We start from the raw sequence: 21,568 nt of genomic DNA, 5'->3' as shown, positions 1-21,568 counted from the left end.
CCAGAAGGGGTTACTTCAAAAAAATAAATAAAATAAAAGGGAACGTGGACCCATGCTGTCATACACTCTGGCCCATTAGATCACACTCTGACACACCTCAGATCTTTACAAACTGAAGGATGGTTAGGCTGAAAGATTTAGATAAACACGGAAAAGTAAATTAAATAGGAGAAAAACTAGACGTGTCATAGCACTCACTCCACAAGTCAAGTTTTATCTCCATGGAAACTGTGGAATGGCTCTTTCACAGAAGCAGGGGTTTTCAGAACAGAGACCTGGGACTCCAACTGTTTGATCCAAAGAGAAGGTGGGCACTCATTATCATCATGATGTTGCTTTTTTTTGGCAATAATCAAGAAGATCATAAGGAAGAGCTTCCTAATTGATTTAGGAACACACACACTTCTGATTGACCTGCCCACCCTGCTCCAACAAGGAGAAACTGTTTTGCAGTACAATCTTATGAGAATTACTCCAATCTAAACCAAATGAAATCATCTTGCTCAGGCTGGAATAACTCTGTCGAGGATTGCATTGTTAAAGTCCCTAGGTTAAGTGGGGACATAGCAAAGACAGGTTATCATGGTAAAGCCGGTTTCTAGCCCATGGCTGAGCAAGGGAGAAGCCAGAAGGAAAAAGGAATAAAACCTACACGTTGTTTTCATGAGAATGGAGGTTTGTTGTCTTTACTCAGCCTTGGATGGGATCTCTCAATCTGGAAGGCTGGTCCTTCCAGAACAATGAACCTTTGTGTAGTTCCTCATACTGGGCAATCAGATGCATGTGTCAGGCCTCAGGACACATCTGGAAACTGGCTGGGGGAAAGATATGAAAGGCTGGGAAGAGTAGGAGTAGACTCAGATCAAGTGATTGACAGCAACACCATTCTGTCATGGAACTTAATGTAAATAACACATGGTATCTCGGCTGTGTATTCACGTAAGCATTGCTTTATTTGTTAGCACAGCCTAAATTAGTAATGGCTTGTTGAATTTACTGAATGACTCCAAACAGACTTTTTGTATTTTAAATTCCCGTTGTTCCAGTGCGCCGTTAGAATCTTCGGCCAAGCATGAACTGGCTCTGATCACTTCTTATGAAGAGCCGCTGGTCTGCCGGCACAAATGCCATGGGGCAGAATTCTGAAACTGCAAGTAGCAACCAGTATTTAGACTTAACAGTTTCACTCAGATGTTTCACTTGCATACTCAAAGGAACACCAGACAGTACAGCTTGAAGCATAGTTTTTCACACATGCTCCTTAAGAGTGCAGCGCCTTATTCTGTATTAATTTCTCTGGATTCAATGAGGATACCATTTCTGCACAAATTTTTGGTAAAAAGTCTCTGCAGAGAGTGCATGTGTTCATTTATTACGCTACCCAATTTTGCCACAATTTACAACAGAGAGATAGATCCTTCTGCCAAGAATCTCAGAGCACATGTGATCCTTCTATTGCTATCATAATAACCCAACATGGCAGGTTTGGCTATGAGAGAATAGCTTGTACACGACCAAAGATATCCAGTGATAGAAGGATTCCTGTAAGTGCGGAACACCTTTCTTGCCTCCGCCCTTCCGTTGCAGCCCCAATGTGCCCTGAACAACATGAAAGGGGGATCAGAGATCTGTTACAAGTGAGGAGAAATCTGAAAACTACTCCCCCTTTTGTCCATGGAAATCCTCTGCCAAATCTAGCTCAATGATCTGGCCAAGTTTATCCACCAGTGAATATCCAGATCCAAGCATCTACAGTTTTAGCCCATCTTCTCCCATGCCTGGGAATGACGATCATAGGAAGAGTCCCCCTGACTGTCCCATCAGTCTGAGCCACTTGTGGGAAGGGCGGGATACAAATCTTAAATAAATAAATAAATAAATAAATCAGCCAAAGAACCTCATATGGTGGGTACATGAGAAAAGGCCTTTTCAGTGGTAGCCCCATGATTATAGAATACCTTCCCCAGAGACGCACACCTAACCCCCTCGCTCTTGATCTTTAGGAGGCAGCTAATGGCAGTTCAGGACAACACTTGATTAGTTCTAGTTTTGCCTACTAGCAGTTTAAGATTTTGACCTTAATTTGTGGTTTTTATGTATCACACACAAAGCTCCATTATACCGACCATTCAAAGGCGGCATTGTCTACTGGCAGTTTCTCCCCTGGATCTACCTGATACTTTTAGTGGGTGCTTTACAACTGAACCATTTTGTGCATTTTATTGTGTTTGCATTGTAAGCCACCTTGAGTTCCTTTAAAGTAGAGTCAGTCAGTCATTTATTAATGCTTGAAAAGCAACAAGTTGTAACTTGTAAGCATCCAAAAAGATTATATTATTATGCAGATAACATACAGAACATAAATAGGCAAAATGGAAAACACAGATATAAAATTTTGCATTAGGAAATGATACCATTAAGTGCCATAGACAAAAAATTTGCAATTGCCAGAGTCACACCTAGATCAATATCTGCTAATAATCTTGCTACATCTCTTGTTTTGTGACATAACTCCATTTCTGGATACAGATTGTAATCCATTTATTGTGAGCCAAATTATACTTATTACAATCTATAAAGAAGTGCCAAAGAGTGTCCAAGTCATCAGATTTACAGTCCTTAAGGTAGAAAGGAGAGCCAGTTTGGTGTAGTGGTTAAGTATGCGGACTCTTATCCGGGAGAACCGGGTTTGATTCCCCACTCCTCCACTTGCACCTGCTAGAATGGCCTTGGGTCAGCCATAGCTCTGGCAGAAGTTGTCCTTGAAAGGGCAGCTGCTGTGAGAGCCCTCTCCAGCCGCACCCACCTCACAGGGTGTCTGTTGTGGGGGAGGAAGGTAAAGGAGATTGTGAGCCGCTCTGAGACTCTTCGGAGTGGAGGGCGGGATATAAATGCAATATCATCATCAAAGGGGGCTAATCAGTGTTTAAAATAAATAAATGCTCTAACAGCAATACCACTCCAAAATAGGCAAGACACTCATAAAAGGAAGGGGAGGCTGGCTAGCCTGGGAAGGTTTCCAGGCAGGACATGCTGTCAAGATGACATGGCCTCGCATGCCCACTCATCTCATCAAAATGCCCACAGGAAGAAGATGAGGTCCCTCTCTAAACTGCACTGTGCTACAAAATGCTGCATAGATAGAAAACGCGAGGGTAGACCATCAAAAAATTCTCAAAAGTTCACAAGTTATCAGTAGACATCAATCTGTTGAAACATAACCATAGTAGATACAGATAATGAAACAGAATTGGTGGTCACAGTCAATACTCCCTCTAAGCTGTGGAGTCTTATGAGCAAAAATTCAACCTTGTGAGCTACTGGCATTAAAGTTGTGAGCTATTGCATAAATTAGTTTGCTCTGGGACCATTTTTCCTGAGCTACAACAAAAATGGGTGAGCTGGAGGCTAAAAAACTGTGAGCTAGCTCACACTAATTCAGTTTAGAGGGAACACTGGTCACAACTCAGATACAAGTAATAAGAAATAAGTATCGCAATTCAGGACACATTCTTCAATAATAAACATGAATCCAACAAGAGACTCCTCTGTGCTCCTTCATATAATAGTGTCCAAAAGACTCCAAAAGTCCAAAAAGAAGGCAGAGAGATTTCTACAGCCAATATGTCCTTCCCAGGTATATAAGATATTTCAATGCTGCGAAACAACTGTGGAACTTTACACCCGCCATGTCATTGGGAATTCAGAGAACTGAGCTGCCATTTCACGTTAATGTTCTTCTGTTTAGGAAACAGGAATCAAGATGTTTATTTGTCAGCGGTTCTGCTGTGTTATTTAGAATGTCAGCTCAAGTATCTGCAGGGCTCGTGAGCTTCCTCCTGCTGCCATCTGCCCATCAAAGGAGGACTCTTCTGAGTTTGGCTCCCAGAGGCTGCGTGCATGAATATTCCAAGACGGTAGCCAAGAGAGCCGCAACAGCTAGCCACTTCATCCTTCAACCCGCCACACTCCCCACATAAGTTTGACCAGAATTGTTATTCTGAATTCAGAAGGGAGAAAGCCATGAAACAGCTTACTACGTCTATTTGGCTTTCAGAAGCAAGCCAACAGAGAAGATTTTTGCGGAACTACTCTGCTGCTCTGAATTTCAGCTACACTTTATCCTGATGTCTGGGTCCTATCCCTCAAGGGGTTATGTTGGAAATCGCAGACGGCAGACATGTTGAAATCATCAACCTTGGGAGTCCTCACTTATGCAACTGGAAGTTTTTCAAAATCCAGACAGGAAGCAGATGATGCTGGGATGGAATGCCTCGTCCCTTTTGGTTTTCTCCCATTCGGGCTAACAACCCGGCTTGCCCTTAAGAGTGCCGAAAAGGTTTTGCTGCCAGAATACAACACAAACATGCAACTGGTCAGCGATTCAGAGAGCAGCATTCTTTGCCCAGCGGTGTTCAAATAACAGCAGAGGGTCCAACATTAATTTCACAGACCTTCCGCACCTCCCTATACAAATATCAAACACAACGCACAACCAAAAAGGTCACACTGAAACCAAAACCTAAACAAGGTGGCCGGCAAACCTAAATGTCAAACCTAAATGTCGGGTCATTTGTGAAAGAGGGAAGTCTTACAGAAGGCAGAAGAAGAAGAAAAACAAGAAGAGGAAAGCAGCTGTAGACCACTCTGTCCTCCATAAAAAGCCCAGCTGTTTTTAACTCCTCAACTGCTGCCCAAGAATCACAGAGTTCTGGTTTTATTTTATGAGCTTCACTCAAACAAAATTTTCCCAAGATGCTGCACATAAAAGGCACATTCCCAAAAGACACTGAGATGCATTCCATTTCTCCGTCTGCTGTTTCTGATGACAGAGAATCTTTAAAAAAAAAAAAAAAAAATTCAAATTGACTTGAAAAGCCACCAGAACAAAATGTACATTTGATTTTTTTTTAAAAGGATCCATGCTGTTATTATCATCGACAGCAGATTCAAGATGGAAGCATGTTGTCTGTGCCTCTTAGAAACGTGCCTTTTATACACAGCGCACTGCAAACATGGAATGCTGAGATGTGGTTTTCAATATTGTTTCAGAAAAATGCTCAAGACAAAAGCATATTTCAGAGAGCTTGTTTGTGCACGAACAACCTTGCGGAGGGGTGCCTATAGGCTGGTGCACTCCCTCTCCTTTTACACATATAATTAAAGCCTTTCTGAAGTATAGGTTACAATTTGCTGTTTTCCTAAAAAGCAAGGCTTTCAAACTTCAGTTTAAGCAAACCATATAGACCTTCAGTTTATGTGTTTCACTCCCCCCCCCACACACATACTCTTATTCAAGACTTGAGAGCCAGTTTGGTGTAGTGGTCAAGTGTGCAGACTCTTATCTGGGAGAATTGGGTTTGATTCTCCACTCCTCCACTTGCAGTTGCTGGAATGGCCTTGGGTCAGTCATAGCTCACAGAGCTGTCCTTGAAAGGGCAGCTTCTGAAAGAGCTCTCTCAGAGCCCTGCCTACTTCACAGGGTGTCTGTTGTGGGGGAGGAAGGTAGAGAAGATTGTAGGCCACTCTGTGATTAAGAGCAAAGGGTGGGATATAAATCCAATATCATCTTATTCTGCGGTTGCTGTTTTCTTGGCAAACCATATTAGATTCCACTTGTGTTTGGGGGTGGGGTGGGGTGGGAATGACAACATGAACCTCAGAAATCCCCCAGACTCTTTCACATAATGAAGAATCAGTTTGTCATTAGGAGCCTCGGAGATGCTTGATCTAGTCTTCTCCTTCTATGGTTTCTCATTGCATCAGAACTGATCCACCGTCTTCTTGGCTGGTCCGTCAACTTTTTTGCCAGCAGCATGAGCCTCCCTAGTACGATGACCTACCAGTTCTTTTACACACCACGAGAGTCCACAACACATCATTCTGCATGGCAGTGCCACAGAGAGGATGACAATGAAGAAGATGATGATATTGAATTTATATCCTGCCCTTCACTCTGAATCTCAGAGTGGCTCACCATCTCCTTTACCTTCCTCCCCCACAACAAACACCCTGTGAGAAAGGCGGGGCTGAGAGAGCTCTCCCAGAAGCTGCCCTTTCAAGGACAGCTCTGTGAGAGCTATGGCTGGCTCAAGGCCATTCCAGCAGCTGCAAGTGGAGGAGTGGGGCATCAAACCCGTTTCTCCCAGATAAGAGTCTGCACACTTAACCACTACACCAAACTTAGGCATAACTCAAGGAGGGGGTAAGCAATGAACAGTCAACACAGATCTTTCACATTGCTTTGCAAATACACGACTGCAACATCTATCTGAGCTCCGCTATTTGATGGCACAGAACAGCATAGAACTTGGAAACAAGAAGCAAGTGAGCAGAGTAGTCAGAACGCAACACTAAGAACTGGGAAATCCAGGTCTGAATCCCTACTCAGCAATGGAAGGTTGCAGGTGACCTCAGGCTACTCATTCTGGTTCTGCCTAATCTACCTCAAGGGATAAAATGGAGGGGGAGAACAATGTTGTAAGGTGCTCTGGGTCTCCACAGAGGAAGAGGGGAAAAGATTTCAGAGTACAGTTGCTGCTAAGGTACTCCTGCAAGCAGTGCATTTGGCAAAACAGTATTGCAGTTTTCTTTTTCCATAGCTGCTCCAAGGGCCGACGGGATCAGATACCAGTCAAGTTGACTACCACTATATCTGCTGTTGGGAGGAACTTCTGGCAGGAACAAAAGCCCTTCCTCCTCAGCCCTGCAGGAGCCAAGGGCCCCTTTAGAAGCAGGCAGCTTGTGCCTTTCAGTTGTCTCCAGGGAGTGTCTGTTCTTTCACCTCAGGGATCCTTTTTAAGCTAAATGACTGTGAGCTAGCTCACAGATTTTTAGCCTCCAGCTCACACATTTTTTGCCTTAGCTCAGAAAAAATGGCCCCAGAGCAAACTAGTTTATGCAGTCGCTCACAACTTTAATGGCAGTAACTCAAGAAGTAGAATTTTTGCTCACAAGTTTCCACAGCTTAGAGGGAATATTGGTCAGGACTATGACTGGGGCTGCTCTGCTTGCAGGGTAGAAGAGAGACCATCATGTGATCTTGCATCATGCCCAACGGCAGATCACAGCCCATTCCTGACCAAGCTTCTCAGGGTATGGAACTCTGAAACCTTTGAGAAAGATGGAAGCTTTTGCAATTAGCATAAACCTTGACTTTCAACATTCAGAAGCAGGAAACCTCTGAATACTAACTGCAGGAGGCAATGTCAGGGAAAGGCTCAGCCTCTAAGTCCTGTTGATGGACTTGTAGAAAAGCAGTGGGCTGGGTCAAATGGGTCTGATCCGGCAGGGCTCTTCTTAACCTTAAGGTTAACTCACCAAGACATTTGGACCAACAAAAACCCTAGCAGATTTAATTTAGGCACCCAGGCTGCAAGCATCACCTTCCAGGATCTGTACTGGGGCTGTAGATGCACAGTTGAAGATATTGTGGCAAAATTCATGCAACCAATAAAATAACAATACTTGTTATAGAAACTACCCCAGCTACAAAACAGTCAGGCTGCTTTTACAGCGAGAAGTTTCTGCCCTCTTGTCATGCTCCCCCTTCTAGACATCTACAGTTACTCAGAGATCTGCCTCCCACCTCCATGCCACCAAATTTGGTTCTCCCTCCCTCTCCCAGCTGGGATGAAAGAAGCCCAAGAGAGCTTCTGAACACTTAAATCCCTTCCTTATCTTCAGAAGCTCACAAGCTCCTTTTTCAGTCCTGGAAAACGCTGTCTAACCATCTCATGCCGCTTCACTGCAGTGACAAGATTAAGATGTCACTATACCACTGTGCGAGTATCAGAAGACCGGAGCATCGAGGTGCCTCTAGCTTCAGATTTAATTGCCATCAGCTTCCAAGTGAGCATTACGGCAGCCACTTGTGCCCCAGAATGCCTCTTCCCCTCCTACAAAAAGCAGAACGTATCTGTTGGTGGCAATGAGAAGATTAGCTACCCCCAAAGAGCCCCTTTCGCCTCTTCCAAGAAACTACATCACTACCAAACACCACTGTGCTTTGCGAACCTAAGTGGAAACACACATTGTTCATTATGCTAGTAAGTAACAGTCGACAAACTGGCACCAAGAGACCGTAATCCATCAGCTTCCTCGGCTGTGCATACATAATCACATCGCGCGAGTCCCCACTGATGAAAAAAGTAATGAGAAGTCCAACCGTTAAACCACAGCGGCATCCAGGAGAGGAGAATTGCCAACTCGCTCTCCAAACAGGAAGAATGATTGTCAAGCGGAATTTCGTCAACGAGTCTTGAAGTACAGCACAGGAGGCCACATGCTAACTGTTCAACAGGGTGCGAGTTTAAAGGACACCAAATGGTACCAGATGTTTCTCTTTTAAGCCTCCTTGCAGCTGCGTGTTTACCAGCGCCGTAACTTTTGAGGGGATGCAGCGGCTTTGTTGACGTTCGGCTCTGCTGCGCCCACATGGAAGTGGCAATTGGTGACGCAAAAGCTTCCCCCTGTAGATTAAAGTGGACAAGCCCAGGACAGTGGGACAGATTTCTTAGTGGTACGCTGCTTTTTCTCACACATGGCGAGATTCCCTCTATATGTTACGAGAGCATGAAAATATTCTTTGACGTACAACTTATTGTGGCCCTATGACGACCCCTTCAGAGTAGCTCAGAGAAGGAACCAACGCAGGCTGTGTGTGGAAAGTCCCATCAAGTCACACCCAATTTATGGCATAGGGTTTTCAAGGTGAGAGATTAACAGAGGTGGTTTGCCATTGCCTTCCTCTGCATAGCAGCCCTGGAATTCCTTGGCGGTCTCCCAACCCAGTACTAACCACGGCCAACCCTGCTTAGCTTCCAAGATCAGGCTAACCGGGGCTATCCGGGTTAGGGATACTCAGAACCAAGTCCCAACTTATTCAGTGACGCCCACGCAAAAGAAAGCATTCCTAGGATTGCAGCCTTAAACCCTCATTTCCAGTCCTAATTATAAAACACCTCTCTGATTCGATCTCACAGTGGATGGGAAGAGTTTTAGTGGATTTTTATTTGATTTTTTTTTGTTAAGTTATCAGGTTGTTCATTTGCTCCACTGCGATTCAGTCCCCCTTTTGTAGTTACTTTTCACATTTTACGACACAGCTGCAAAGCTCTGCTGTTTTGTTTTATCATTCTTACTTGAACAATTCAAAAAAGGCTGTCGGGGTGCGGCGGGGGGGGGGGAGAGACAAGGCAACAACAGTCGAGAGTCTCATTTCATTTTTTTTTTATTCGATTTATATCCCGCCCACCCCATCGTGGTGGGCTCAGGGCGACTGAGTTCAGATGAAGCTCTTATTCACGTCGGACGAAGCATTCTGAAAGGCAAAAACTTACACTGCTTTCTTTTAACCCCTTTCTGGGTAGAACACAAAAAACTGAGTGAGTTTTGAAACATTTGCAACAATCCTTCAAGCAAAAGCAATCAGAGCAAATGGTGTGTGCTTGAGGAAACAATGGGCATCAGTGTGAAGAGCTAATTAACACACCAGGCTGAAAATCAAAGGAAATCCCTCAATGCCACCACCCCTAAGGTCTTCTGAAAAATAAGTTGAGAGTAAGAGCTGAGGAAGGAAGTGGCAAACCACCCTGTAACCTCATCTCATGGGTCGGTAATGACTCGGTGCTTGCACAGGGGGACTACCTTTACCTTTAAGAGCTCTAAAATGGAGAATGAACTTCTGTAACTCCCTGGTGTGGAGTACTGGGTTGGATCCAGTGCAGTATTTCGGTTGACAGAAGGACTTCAAATCATGGAGCATGGCTTCCACGGACCCTCCCAGCCCACAGCCTCTCAAAAGGCCCCCTGAAATCCTATTCCTGGGGGTTTCCTCCAAGAGCAGGACTCTGGTGGACATCATGGGCTGCCATGGCCGTTCCACAAGCGGAAGCCCTCATGGTGCTATTTGGAACTCTCTATTGCCTACACAAACAGTATGAACGGTGGTACTCTCCCTTATTTTAGTCTCAGAAAGAGGAAAATTAATACCAGCAGGGCTTTTTTTTTAGCAGGAATGCACAGGAACACAGTTTTAGCTAGCTTTGTGTTAGGGGGTGTGGCCTAATATGTAAATAAGTTCCTGCTGGGCTTTTCAACAGAAAAAGCCCTGTGTAAAACAATGGTGACATCAGGAGGTGCGGTCTAATATCCAAATGAGTTCCTGCTGGGCATTTTCTACACAAAAAGCCCTGAATACCAGTATTTTAGGATGTGCACATGGAATACAGTATGTAAATAATAAATATTTGTTCCTATTAAGTTTATTTAAATGGCGTTAAACCCCGCATTCCCTGCGGGCTGCTTATCCGCAGCAGCATCACTCAAACTTGAATCTACCATACAGAACGTAGGGCATGCATAGGATACGCAACCCGCAAGACTGCTCATGCTGCTATGACTGACAAGAAGTGGTCAACAATAATTAGAGGCAATAACCCATGTGTGTCTGTTGAAGGAGGAGTTATGGCACTCCTAGAAAAGAAACAGGAGAAACAAGGAGACCAGCATCTGCACAGGTACTGTAAAGCACATCAACACGACACTACTCTAGCCTGTGTACAAAATGGCACACAGAAAAGAAATGCTTGCCCTTGTATAGCAGCTTCTAAGCAACTGGCCATTCTCCCCTGCTCAAGAGAAACCCTGGCTAACACTCTTTGACTTCATCGACTTCTGAAGCTTGGGAAAGCAATGTCCACATACCTGCCTATCTTCATTCTTATAGGTCAAAACTATGTTTCTTTTAAAAACACATCTAAGGTTCTTAAGATGTTGTTTTCTTCACTCGCACAAAGCTAGTGGAGAGGTGTTAAGTACAAGACTTTCATAGAAGCAGCAAGTACTCATCACCTCTGAATGTTTTTAAGATCTTCCATACTATATTAATAAAATTTAGGCTGCAGTTCCCAAATAATAGGACTAGTAACAAAACAAATCTATGAAACCACCATGAAGTCAGACCATTGGTCCATCAACTTCAGCAGCAATTATACAGACTGACCGGAGCTCTCCAAGACTTCTGCAGACCATTGGTCCATCAACTTCAGCAGCAATTATACAGACTGACCAGAGCTCTCCAAGACTTCTGCAGGCCAAGATTTTTTCCCCTGGAAACTATGTTCTGTAATGGAAAATCCCAGCAAGTAAACCTGGATCTATTTGCACACAGTGAATATATTCTATCACTGAGCCATGGTTCTTCCTCAAAATTCAGGGTCTTATGAAGAGCTTCAAGACATATCAGCTATCCATGTATAAAGCTTTGAATTGTACTTTCACCCAATAGAGTGAAATACACTTCATGAGACATACACCATGTGATTATTCACCTACACAATCACCTTACTCTTCTCCTGTACCTGCAATTCATAGTGCTTAATACAATGCATCAGACAACCCAGCAGCTGGGTCCACACAGCACTCAAGCACTCACAAGCATGGCTAAAAATGTGCTATTCAAAATAATAATGAGATTAAGAGAAACTGCAAAGAAATTAGGCTAGGATTAAAGGTTTTTTTTTCCTTTGGTGATGACAACTAGTGTTATGCCATACTTACATACTGTCAAGACTTTTATGAGAAACTGCGAAGTGTTTACAGATTAATGCTTTGTGGTAGTAAGACAAAGAATTCAGGAGCTGGTTCCTAAAGCCAAAGAAACGTTGTCAAGCCCTGCTTTAGGATCTCTCTTGGATCTTTAGGATCTTTTAGGATCTTTAGGATCTCTCTTCTATACTATACTTGGAACCCAGTTTCACTTATCAAAGTATTAGTATTAGTAAAGTATAAGAAAAGTCTCTGCCGCCTAATTGCTTAAGTCATGTTAATTAGATTTCCATTTTCCACCCCAAGCCTTTTTAGACAATTGGATCAAACACCACTGAAATATTACCCACAGTTGCTTCTAGTGAGTTCCTGATACCAGATAATAAACATCAGCTTTCTTTGCCATAATTATTGGCCTTCCTTCAGAAGGAGATGCCTTGCTTCAGTTTAAAGGCAACTAAATGATGTTCCTATATGGGCCTAACTTCTGCACTTAAGAATCCAGTTCTCTTTCAATTCCATCATTATTGTTTCTACATACAACACAGGGCTGCAATATGGCAGTGAGAACAAAGCTATGCCTGAATTAAACTCCAACAACATGTTGTAATACAGTTACAAGTGCCAAGTGTGGGGTAATATAGATAGTGTGCCCGTTTGACCATGGAGATGCAGGCCCAAATTCTTCGCTGTGCCATGAAGCCCCCTGGGAAACCATGGGCCAGTCACTTTCTTCCAGCCTAATCTACATTGAAGGGCTAATTGAGATGACCATGTGTACTGCTTCCAGAAGGAGGAAGTGTATGTAACAAATCAGTAGAAGACACAGAAATCAAAAAGAACCCTTGCCATTAAACCATACATACAAAGCAGTGCCCCGTGGTGCAGAGTGATAAAGCTGCAGTACTGCAGTCAGAGCCCTCTGCTCACGACCTGAATTCGATCCCAGAGGAAATTGGTTCAGGTAGCCGGCTTGAGGTTGACTTAGCCTTCCATCCTTCCGAGGTCAGTAAAATGAGTACCCAGCTTGCTGGGGGGAAAGTGTAGACGACTGAGGAAGGCAATGACAAACCACCCCGTAAAAAGTCTGCTGTGAAAACGTTGTGAAAGCAACGTCACCCCAGAGTCAGAAACGACTGGTGCTTGCACAGGGGACTACCTTTACCTTTTACAAAGCAGTGACAACCTTTTCTTTCCCAAACACCTGAATAGGGATTGTCCCCAGCATTTAACTTTAGTTGAGGTGCAACAGGATGCAGTCATCTCAGGGCCAATTCTAAGCCCAGAAACAAGCAAAATTATAAACCAAGACTATTCTGAGTGAAGTTTCAGCCAACCCACTCAATCATTTTGCCTCAAGAGCACAATCTTCCTGGTCAAGAAGACATACTTTAATGCATAGTTGAAAGTTATTTTTAAGATTAGCTTCACTTCCACCTACCCACTTCAACTTCTAGAAGCACTCTCCATGACTAAAAGACATCAAATCCTCTTTTGAAATGCAGTCTCCAAGAGAAGACCAGACTGGTCCTGACCATCAGCCTGAGAAGAAGCAGGTGCAAAAGCAGAACTTTGCAGAATCGCCAGTTACCCTGAGACTCCAAACATGAGGCGACAGCTCCATGAGCCTCTACCACCAGCCAAAGGTCCAAGGCCCACAGAGAAGAGCTTTCAAAAACCAGTTTATAACCTACTATTTATCAGCAATTGCAAGCGCCATTTGATTGAATGGAAAAGCACAAATCTTGAAACTGTATTTATTTCATCTAAATTTCACCTCTCTTTCTTCACAACAGCTCCCTGGAAGCAACGCATTTACCTGTCCCATTTCTACCTCACCTCCCTCCCCTTGGAGAACTCAAAGTGGCATGTGCCGTCAGTGGGGTCTAGTAGTCAGAATGTAACTTTAGAGCAGGGGTGTCAAACATGCGGTCCAGGGGCTGAATCAGGCCGCCGGAGGGCTCCTATCAGGCCCCCGAGCAACTGGCTGTCATATGCTTCCCTATATCTTGCTTCCTTCCGCATAACAGTTTGCTTTGCAAGGCTTGTTCAATTGCACAGAAGCTGCAGAGCAAAACCTCTGTTTTCTCCATTGGCTGAGGCTCCTCCCTTGGGGAGGCCGAAGGGGAGAGGCAGAGCTTGTTTTCCCAGACTCTCTCGGTCACAGACCAGAGCTACTGAGCCAAACCTCTCTTCCTTCTATTGATTGAGGCTACCCTCCCCCCACCCCGGTCACCCAGGGAAAGAAGGAAAGACTCACAGCTTCCTTTGCCCGGTTTCCTGGATCCTATGGGAGAAATAGAAAGAAAGCACCAACAAGCACTAACATTTTAGGCATGTTTTAATTGTGTTCGTCTATGTCCTTTATGAAGTTTATATCTCTGCTACCTAATCTTACATAGGTGCACACGTGGCCTGGCTTGACATGAGCTGGTCCAACCTGACATGGCCTGGCCCAACAAGGTCTCATTTATGTCCGATCCAGCCCTCATGAGTTCGACACCCCTGCTTTAGAGCGTGAGAAGCTTGAGTTCAAATCCTCACTCAATCACAGAAGCTCCGCGACCAATCTTGATGTAGTCACTGCCTTTCATCCAAGCCTGCCTCAAAACAGGATCATCATGGGGACACAGAATAGGGAAAAGATGCCAGCGGAAGGGCTGGGCTGGATGACTAGTGTAGGCAGGGAGGTCTCCAATACAGCCAAACCAGAGACAGACGCGCATAGTTACATGTCACATCAAGTTCCTTCCAGCCATTCCCTGTACCAGAGAGGATACAATACGCCAGGGGTGGCCAAACTTGCTTAATGTAAGAATAACTGTGAGATATTCGAGAGCTGCAAGACATGAATGTCGTATGTTCGAGAGCCAGAAGATAGATGGATAGATGAATGGGTGGGTGGATGGAAGGAAGGAATAATGATGGGAAGAGGGAGGGAGAGCTGGAAAGAAAGCAACTTAACTTTAAATGCATTCTCTGGCTGACTTGGCTTGGAAAAGTTATTTAAAGAAGCAAGCCAGCCAATGGGGTGGTAGGGACTTCAAGAGCCACAGTTTAGCCACCCTTGCAATATGCTAAGCGAGCCTCATTCCTCCCCACAGGCACATGGGAACCAGCCTCTGTCCCTCCTGTCTTTCCTAACCATCCCTCCCTCCGCCGATGGAGCTCAAGCTAGCCCAGCTCCCCTCTCCCGCTGGCCCCTGCAGCCCCCTTCCCCAGCCCCCAAGCTCACCAGCCCGTCGATCTGCACTTGCTTCACGGCGGAATCGCCTGGGGCTGCTTTGCCTTTCGCTTTACTGCCGCCGACAGAAGAGGAGCCGGCGCCGGCTGCTTCTTTGCGAGACGCCATAGCGCAGAGAAAGAGCACACCGCCCGGAAAGGAAAGAGAAAGCCTCCGGGAAAGTGCTCTACTGCTTCTACTTCCGGGCGGAAACGCAATCCTCGCGCGGAGGTTCCGCAAAGCAAAAAAAAAAAAAAACACCGACGCTGCTTCTTGCGCAAGCGCAAAAGGACGGGAAGCGTCTAAACTGCCGAACTTGGGTTTTAAAGCGCGTGCGCGATCGTGTTTAAGACACCTTCCTAGCCACCCTCAGCCCCTTCGATTAGGAACGGATGGATATCTATTGTAGCAATTTACTTCGAAGTAAGCCAACTTTCCAGTCGGAGCCAGCTGCACAGAGTAATTGCCGAGATATAAAGTATGGAAATGTTTGTAATTGTAACTTTGGGTCCCTCCCCCCTTCTCTATTTTTGTTGTAGAGCACAGCTTGAGTCCAGTGCCACCTTTAACACCAACAAAGTTTAATTCGGAGCATAAGCTTTCTAGCTGATGGAGTAATCGGAGTAGCAAAAAGGAATCCTTAAGAGTTAAAGTGGAGTAACCTTTCGTGTTTATCTGCCCTTACTAGGAGACAGGACACGCGTGCGCAGAAGTTTATGCTTTTATTAAATGTGTTAGTTCCTAAGTCCGGAAAAGTCGTTGTGGTGGTAAAAATCAGCAGTCTTGTAAGATCTGGAAAATTCACATTTTTTAAAATTCTGGCAGAAGGTGAACTTGAATAAAAACGTGAACGAAAATATAAAGATACGTCCTTTAAGATACTTCCAGACTTTGTCGCCTATGCACATAACTTTGCTGAAATAAATTTTGGCTTATCTTGAAGATACCGCAAGACTCCAGTTTATTGATGCCACTCCTTCAGTATCACAGGGCTTCTTTTGCATTTATTTGCTGCAACAAGACTAGCGATGCTATCATAGACGGGGGGGGGGGGGGTGCCGTCATTCTGTTTAGGATTTGACTGTAGTACAGCTACCGTTCACAGTTTTAGGCTGCAATCCTAAAAAAACATTTTCCCGGGATCATGTCCTATTGACTAAAACGGGACTTCCTTCCGAGTAGACCGATTTAGGGTTGCCCTCTTAACTATTTCATCTGAAAAGGTGGCTCAGGTCCTGCTAATTAAGTCTGTAACTAAACTTCTGGTTACTACTATTTTAATACACCTCCGGACAATACCGCACGACGGTGACATCAGCTGCAGTAATCTGCCTTTAAAATACTACTAATTATGTAGAGGTGGGGGAAATAATCTGCTTGGCCGAAGATGACAATGGGAAATCAAACTTGAGTCCAGTGGCACCTTTAAAGCAGCAAAATTGTATTCGAGGTATAAGCTTTCGTGTGCATGCATCTGTATACGCATTCCGCTATTCAAAGCTCACACCTTGAATAAAACAAAGCAAAAGTCAAGTGGACCTTTAAGACCAAGTTTTATTCAGAATATAAGCTTTCGTGTGCTAGAAGCACACTTCCTCGGACAATAAGATAGAATGGCAAGCAGTCCTAAATATAAAGTGGGCGGTGAAACAGTATGTAAAATCATGGAAATGTTTCGATATTGCCACCTGGATCTACCGTGAATAAAACTTGGCTGGTCTTAAAGGTGCCACTGGACTCTAACTTTGCTCTGCTGCTTCAGACCAACGCAGCTACCCACCTGAACCTATCAACAGCACCTCTTAGACCAGGGGTGGCCAAACTGGCTCGGGAGCCACATGTGGCTCTTTCACACATACTGTGTGGTTCTTGAAGCCCCCACCCACAATGCTGACCAGCTTGGAGAAGGCATTTGTTTCTTTAAATCACTTCTCCAAGCCAAGCCAGCTGGTAGCTTGGAGAATGTATTTAAAGTTAAAGTTGCTTTCTTTCCACCTCCCCCATCTATTTGCCTTCCTTCCTTCCTTGCTGATCTCAAACATATGATGTTTATTCAATATGTCTTAAACATTCCCTTCATCGCTCTACCAACGGTCTCAAAAACGGTGTGTGTGTGGGGGGGTGTTTTAGGCACGTTTACCGCGCGTGCGTGAAATGCTAATTCTTCCGGCGCAGCGGTTGCACTTCCGGGTGAATGGAGGGGCACTGAAAAGCTGCCCCGTGTGCGCTCCTGGCTGCGTTGGTGCTGCGATGAAGATCACGCGGCAGAAGCACGCCAAGAAGCACATGGGCTTCTACAAATACAGTTTTGGCTTCCGGGAGCCTTTCCAAGTGCTGCTGGATGGGACCTTCTGCCAAGCGGCGCTGCGCAACAAGATCCAGATCCGGGAGCAACTGCCCGGTTACTTGGGTGGCGCCACCCAGCTCTGCACGACCCGGTAAGCAGGGGGCAGAAAATGGGTCTGAGAACTCAGCGGAACTAGAGAAGAGGGGTAGGGCTGCCAGATCTGTGTTAGAAAATACCTGGAGACTTTGGGGATGGATCCGGGAGACGGCAGGGCTTGAGGAGGGGTGGGGTCTCGGCATAGTACAGTGATAGAGTCTACCCTTCAAAGCAGTCATCTCTCCAGGGGAGCTGATCTCTGCCAGCCGGAGATCAGTTGTAAAAGCGGGAGATTTCCAGGCCCTACCTGCAAGCTGGCAACCCCAAAGTGGGGACTTGGAATGGGGTGGGGGTGCCTTGCCATGGCGTATGCGCCTGCCTCGTTAACAATTCTGAGGAGCTTCTGTTTAAGAGGGGGATGTGAGTTCTGTGAGGTCAGGGTTTCTGATGCTTTCTTTCCACCTCCCCCATCTATTTGCCTTCCTTCCTTCCTTGCGGATCTCAAACATCTGTTGTTTATATCTTGCGGTTCTCAAACAAAAGATGTTTATTCAATGTGTCTTAGACATTCCCTACAGCGCTCTACCAACGGTTGATGGGTTGGAAGGAGTGTGGTGTTAAGAGTATCAGGCTAGGATCTGGACGGCCTGGGTTTAAATCACCAGTTCCTCTTGAAGTTCACTGTGTTACCTTTAGCCAGTGTCCCTATACTACCCATAGGGTTCTGGTGGTGGTGAGAATAAAATGGAAGAATTTGGTGTGGTTGTCAAACCTGGGAAACCTAGATTTGAATGCTCACTCTGTCAATGAAGCTTGCTGGATGACTCTGGGCCAGTCACACGCTCTCAGTCTAACCTACCTCACAGGGTTGTTATGAGGATGAAACAGAGGAGAGGAGAGCGATATGAGCTGCTTTGGGTCTCCATTGGGGAGAAAGGTGGAGTATAAATTAAGCAAAAAAAAATTCCAAATCCAAAAACCTTCATTGGTATAACCATAAATTAAGCAAATGAGGAGAGAAACACAAATGTCAACTTGAGGAGTTTTAAGTAACAGGGTCGATGCCTGCAAATCTCTTCCACTAAGAAAGGTGACTTTCACTGATGCATGATGGACTTCCACCAGCTGAAAACTTCAGCAGAAGTTTTTCTGCTCCCCTGAGGAAAGTGCCACCGATAGTAGAATGTCTCTGTGACATCTCTGTCTCTCTAACAGAATAATTGAGGATTAGGAGACAGATGCTACCAAACTCTTGATTTAATGGGAAGAAAACAGACGTAGGTGTAAATAGCACTGTGTGTTGAATGTCAGTAGGTTACCAGAGAAAATGATTTTTTAGGATGAATTCCATGGCTACGAAGCCAGTAGGTTTGAGAAATTATTTGTTTAATAGATAGATGTTTTTTAGTTGCTTCTCACCCACAGGAATCCAATGGTGGCTTAGTTAAAACAATGTCATAATAAATTAAGAACCAGCAAAATCAAATAATACAAATAAAATGCATGCACCTTATTACTATCAAACCAGTAGTGGAGAATCAGTATCTTAAGCCTGGCATGATGTCAAGACCCAGGTGGTGCTTCCTCTCATAACTGACAAGAGTGGCCACCGGCAAGAGTGATCTAACCCTCCTACTGGTGATACTGTTAACAATCTATGTTATAAATCACCATAAATAAATAAATATATGCATTATTTATCACATGTTTTGGGTGACTTGATTGGGCCCTGACTGTCGGGAGAAAGGTGGTATGTGTAAGTACTGTGACTAAAATTGAAGGCAAAAAGGTGGCAAATACAGAGTTTAATTCAGACATAGTCAAGGCTGTTTCTTTAGCCCTGGATGGCCCAGGCTAGCCCAATCTCATCAGATCTCAGAAACTAAGCTGAGTTGGCCCTGGTTAGTATTCGGATGGGAGACCATCAAGAAAGTCCAGGGTTGCTATGCAGAGGCAGGCAAGTGCAAACCACCTCCGCTCATCTCTTGCCTTGAAAAGTTGGTTGCACTTAGCACTTTTCTCTGCTATTACTTTAGAATGAAAGATCTCTGACTATGTACGCTGATCACTTTTAATCCCATTTTTACTCTAGATGTGTTCTAAAAGAATTGGAGTCCTTGGGAAAGGAATTGTACGGAGCCAAGCTAATTGCCCAGAGATGTCAAGTGCGCCACTGCTCTCACTTCAAAGAGCCCGTGAGTGGTTCGGCCTGCCTGTTGTCCATGGTGGACGGAGGCAATCCACACCATTACTTCATTGCTACCCAAGTAAGATCCTTTCCTTTAAGCATCTATAAACATAGTTGCTAACATTCTGCTTTGGAACTTAGAATAGGACCAGTTGCTAATGGCATCAGCATAGGTGGCATTGGCTTTTCCTGCAACAGAATAAACGGAATATTGTCCATCAGTATGTAATAATAGCCTGACTCAAAAATATTTGTGCTTTTCAGCCTTGCTGAGTAAAGTGGGACTTGGGTATGCTTCTGTTAAAAGCAGGTGGTCTTGGGACTGCAGCCTTTGTTTATTTTTATCCCACCCTTTCTCCATGAAGCAGAAATTATTATTTCATCATCATAGACCTTTATTGGCGTTATTATTTGTATAGCTTGTTTATTTGTAGGATGGGAATCCCACATCACTTTATCTCCACAACTTTGTGAGATAGGGGGAGGGAGTGTGTGTGTGTCTGTGGTCCATTCTATAAACTTCATGACTGAGGGTTTGACTTTGGGACTCACCAGTCCTTGTCCAGTACTCTAACCCTGCCTCAAGCATGCTGTCTTTGGGAACTGTGGTACCTCCCAGTGTGTTCCTGGTACTTATTTTTTTTCTCCCCAAATTAGTGTCTAAATAAAGCTTTATATTTACTATTTGTCTCTTGCTCTATGGCAGCTGTTAATTTATTTTAGGATATTAAAAACTGGTGTACTGCTGTGAATGTGTAAAGTGTTGTCAACTTCCGAGATCCAATGAGAGCAGGCTAGCCTGGGCTATTCAGGTCGGAGTTTGCTGCCATAACTTTAAGAAATGTAGTAGCATGAGCAAGGGAAGAAAATTAGCCTTTTCTGCCTCTTAATAGTATTTTTTTAAATAGCTGATCAACCCTGGTTTGTCATCTAATTGTATAACGTGTACCAAACCTGGACAGTTTTTTGGTATGTGTTTGTTTGCTTGCCCTTGATAGGACCAGGTTTTAGGAACCAAGGTGAAGAAAAGGGCCGGCATTCCTCTTCTCTTCATCATCCAGAACACCATGGTGTTGGACAAGCCTTCTGCCAAATCTCTGGCCACAGCACAAGCGATGCAGACCAATCAGCTGATCCCAGAGCATCAGAAACTGAGCATTGTGCAACTCAAAGAACAGCAGGGCCTGGGGAAGACCTCAGAGTCCCGCAAGAGGAAGCTGAAAAGAGCCAGTGGTCCTAATCCACTAAGTTGCTTGAAGAAAAAGAAGAAAACACAAGAGACCCCACAGCCTTCAGCAGCCAAGAAAAGAAACCGGAAACGCAGCAAAAGGAAATTGGGAGTTTCATCTGATGCTGTGCAGTCGTGATAAAGATTTCCTCCAAGGCAACTGTGCTGGGCTCATAATTTTGCCAACCTGGTGTAAAGGATAACTTTACGGCCTCCCTGCCGCACTGCACCCCACCCCTGGATGTGATCTGAGGGGTTTGTAGGTGGGAGGGGAGATGGAGCAAAATAAATCTTGCACATTGGTGAAAAATTATTGTATCCAGTTCATTTTCTTCTGCTCAACTGATATGAAAATAAATTTATAGATTTCCTTTTTTTAAAAAAAAATCTGGTTTTATAGTGTTTGTTACATTTGTAGATAAAAGTTGGAGCTCTCTTTGCCTCCATATTTTAGCGATAATGTTAAATTGAGCCATGAACCGCAAAATCAGGCAGACCTTTTATATAAACCGGCCTTTGGTGTTCTCAGAACCATTGTCAGAACTAATGGGGACACAAAAATGGGTAACTGTTTTAAGGCACTGCTCAGGAGGGCATGTCTTACTAAAAAGTACTTCAAAGCAGGTATGCTGTTTGTCTAGAGACACACTCTCTTGCTGGAGTATGCTGGGAGTTTAAAAAAAAAAGTCATCTTTTAAATGGAGAAGGGCCACAGCAGTTGCTGTCACTTATTCAATGTAGAGACATTGTTTGTTAATTAAAATACATATGTTCCACCTTTTCTTGTAGTTCAAGGCAGTTTACAATAACAAGTAAGCCATTTTGAGTTAAAAATCAAACAAGACCTAAATAATCCTAAAGCCCTAAACAGTCTGGAAGCCTCCTACCTTCAGGATCACCTCTCCTGATATGATCCACAAATAGCGTATTTGTTGTCCACTAAGGCAAGGGCCTTCTTGGTGACTGCCTCTATCTGAAACCAGCTCCCCAAGGAGG

General features: G+C 44.4%; 2 protein-coding genes across 2 annotated transcripts in view; one reads left to right on the top strand and one right to left on the bottom strand.

The window, feature by feature from the left end:
- Positions 1-15,245, bottom strand: part of EIF3H (eukaryotic translation initiation factor 3 subunit H) — an 87,485-nt gene extending 72,240 nt beyond the window's left edge. The window contains exon 1 of the mRNA XM_060243291.1: positions 14,786-15,245. Coding sequence (XP_060099274.1) covers positions 14,786-14,902 — 117 coding nt within the window. The 5' untranslated portion in view covers positions 14,903-15,245. The remainder of the gene's footprint in view (positions 1-14,785) is intronic.
- A 1,523-nt stretch (positions 15,246-16,768) lies between these two features.
- On the top strand, positions 16,769-20,959 carry UTP23 (UTP23 small subunit processome component). The gene is made up of 3 exons (XM_060243292.1): positions 16,769-17,211; positions 19,249-19,423; positions 20,343-20,959. Exons 1-3 carry the CDS (start codon positions 16,928-16,930, stop codon positions 20,709-20,711), a joined length of 828 nt encoding a protein of 275 aa, XP_060099275.1. The 5' UTR covers positions 16,769-16,927; the 3' UTR covers positions 20,712-20,959.
- The last annotated feature ends 609 nt before the right edge of the window (positions 20,960-21,568 follow it).

This window comes from Heteronotia binoei, chromosome 7, assembly GCF_032191835.1.
Source record: "Heteronotia binoei isolate CCM8104 ecotype False Entrance Well chromosome 7, APGP_CSIRO_Hbin_v1, whole genome shotgun sequence".
Classification (NCBI taxonomy): domain Eukaryota; kingdom Metazoa; phylum Chordata; class Lepidosauria; order Squamata; family Gekkonidae; genus Heteronotia; species Heteronotia binoei.
This window is presented reverse-complemented; position numbering and strand designations above follow the sequence as displayed.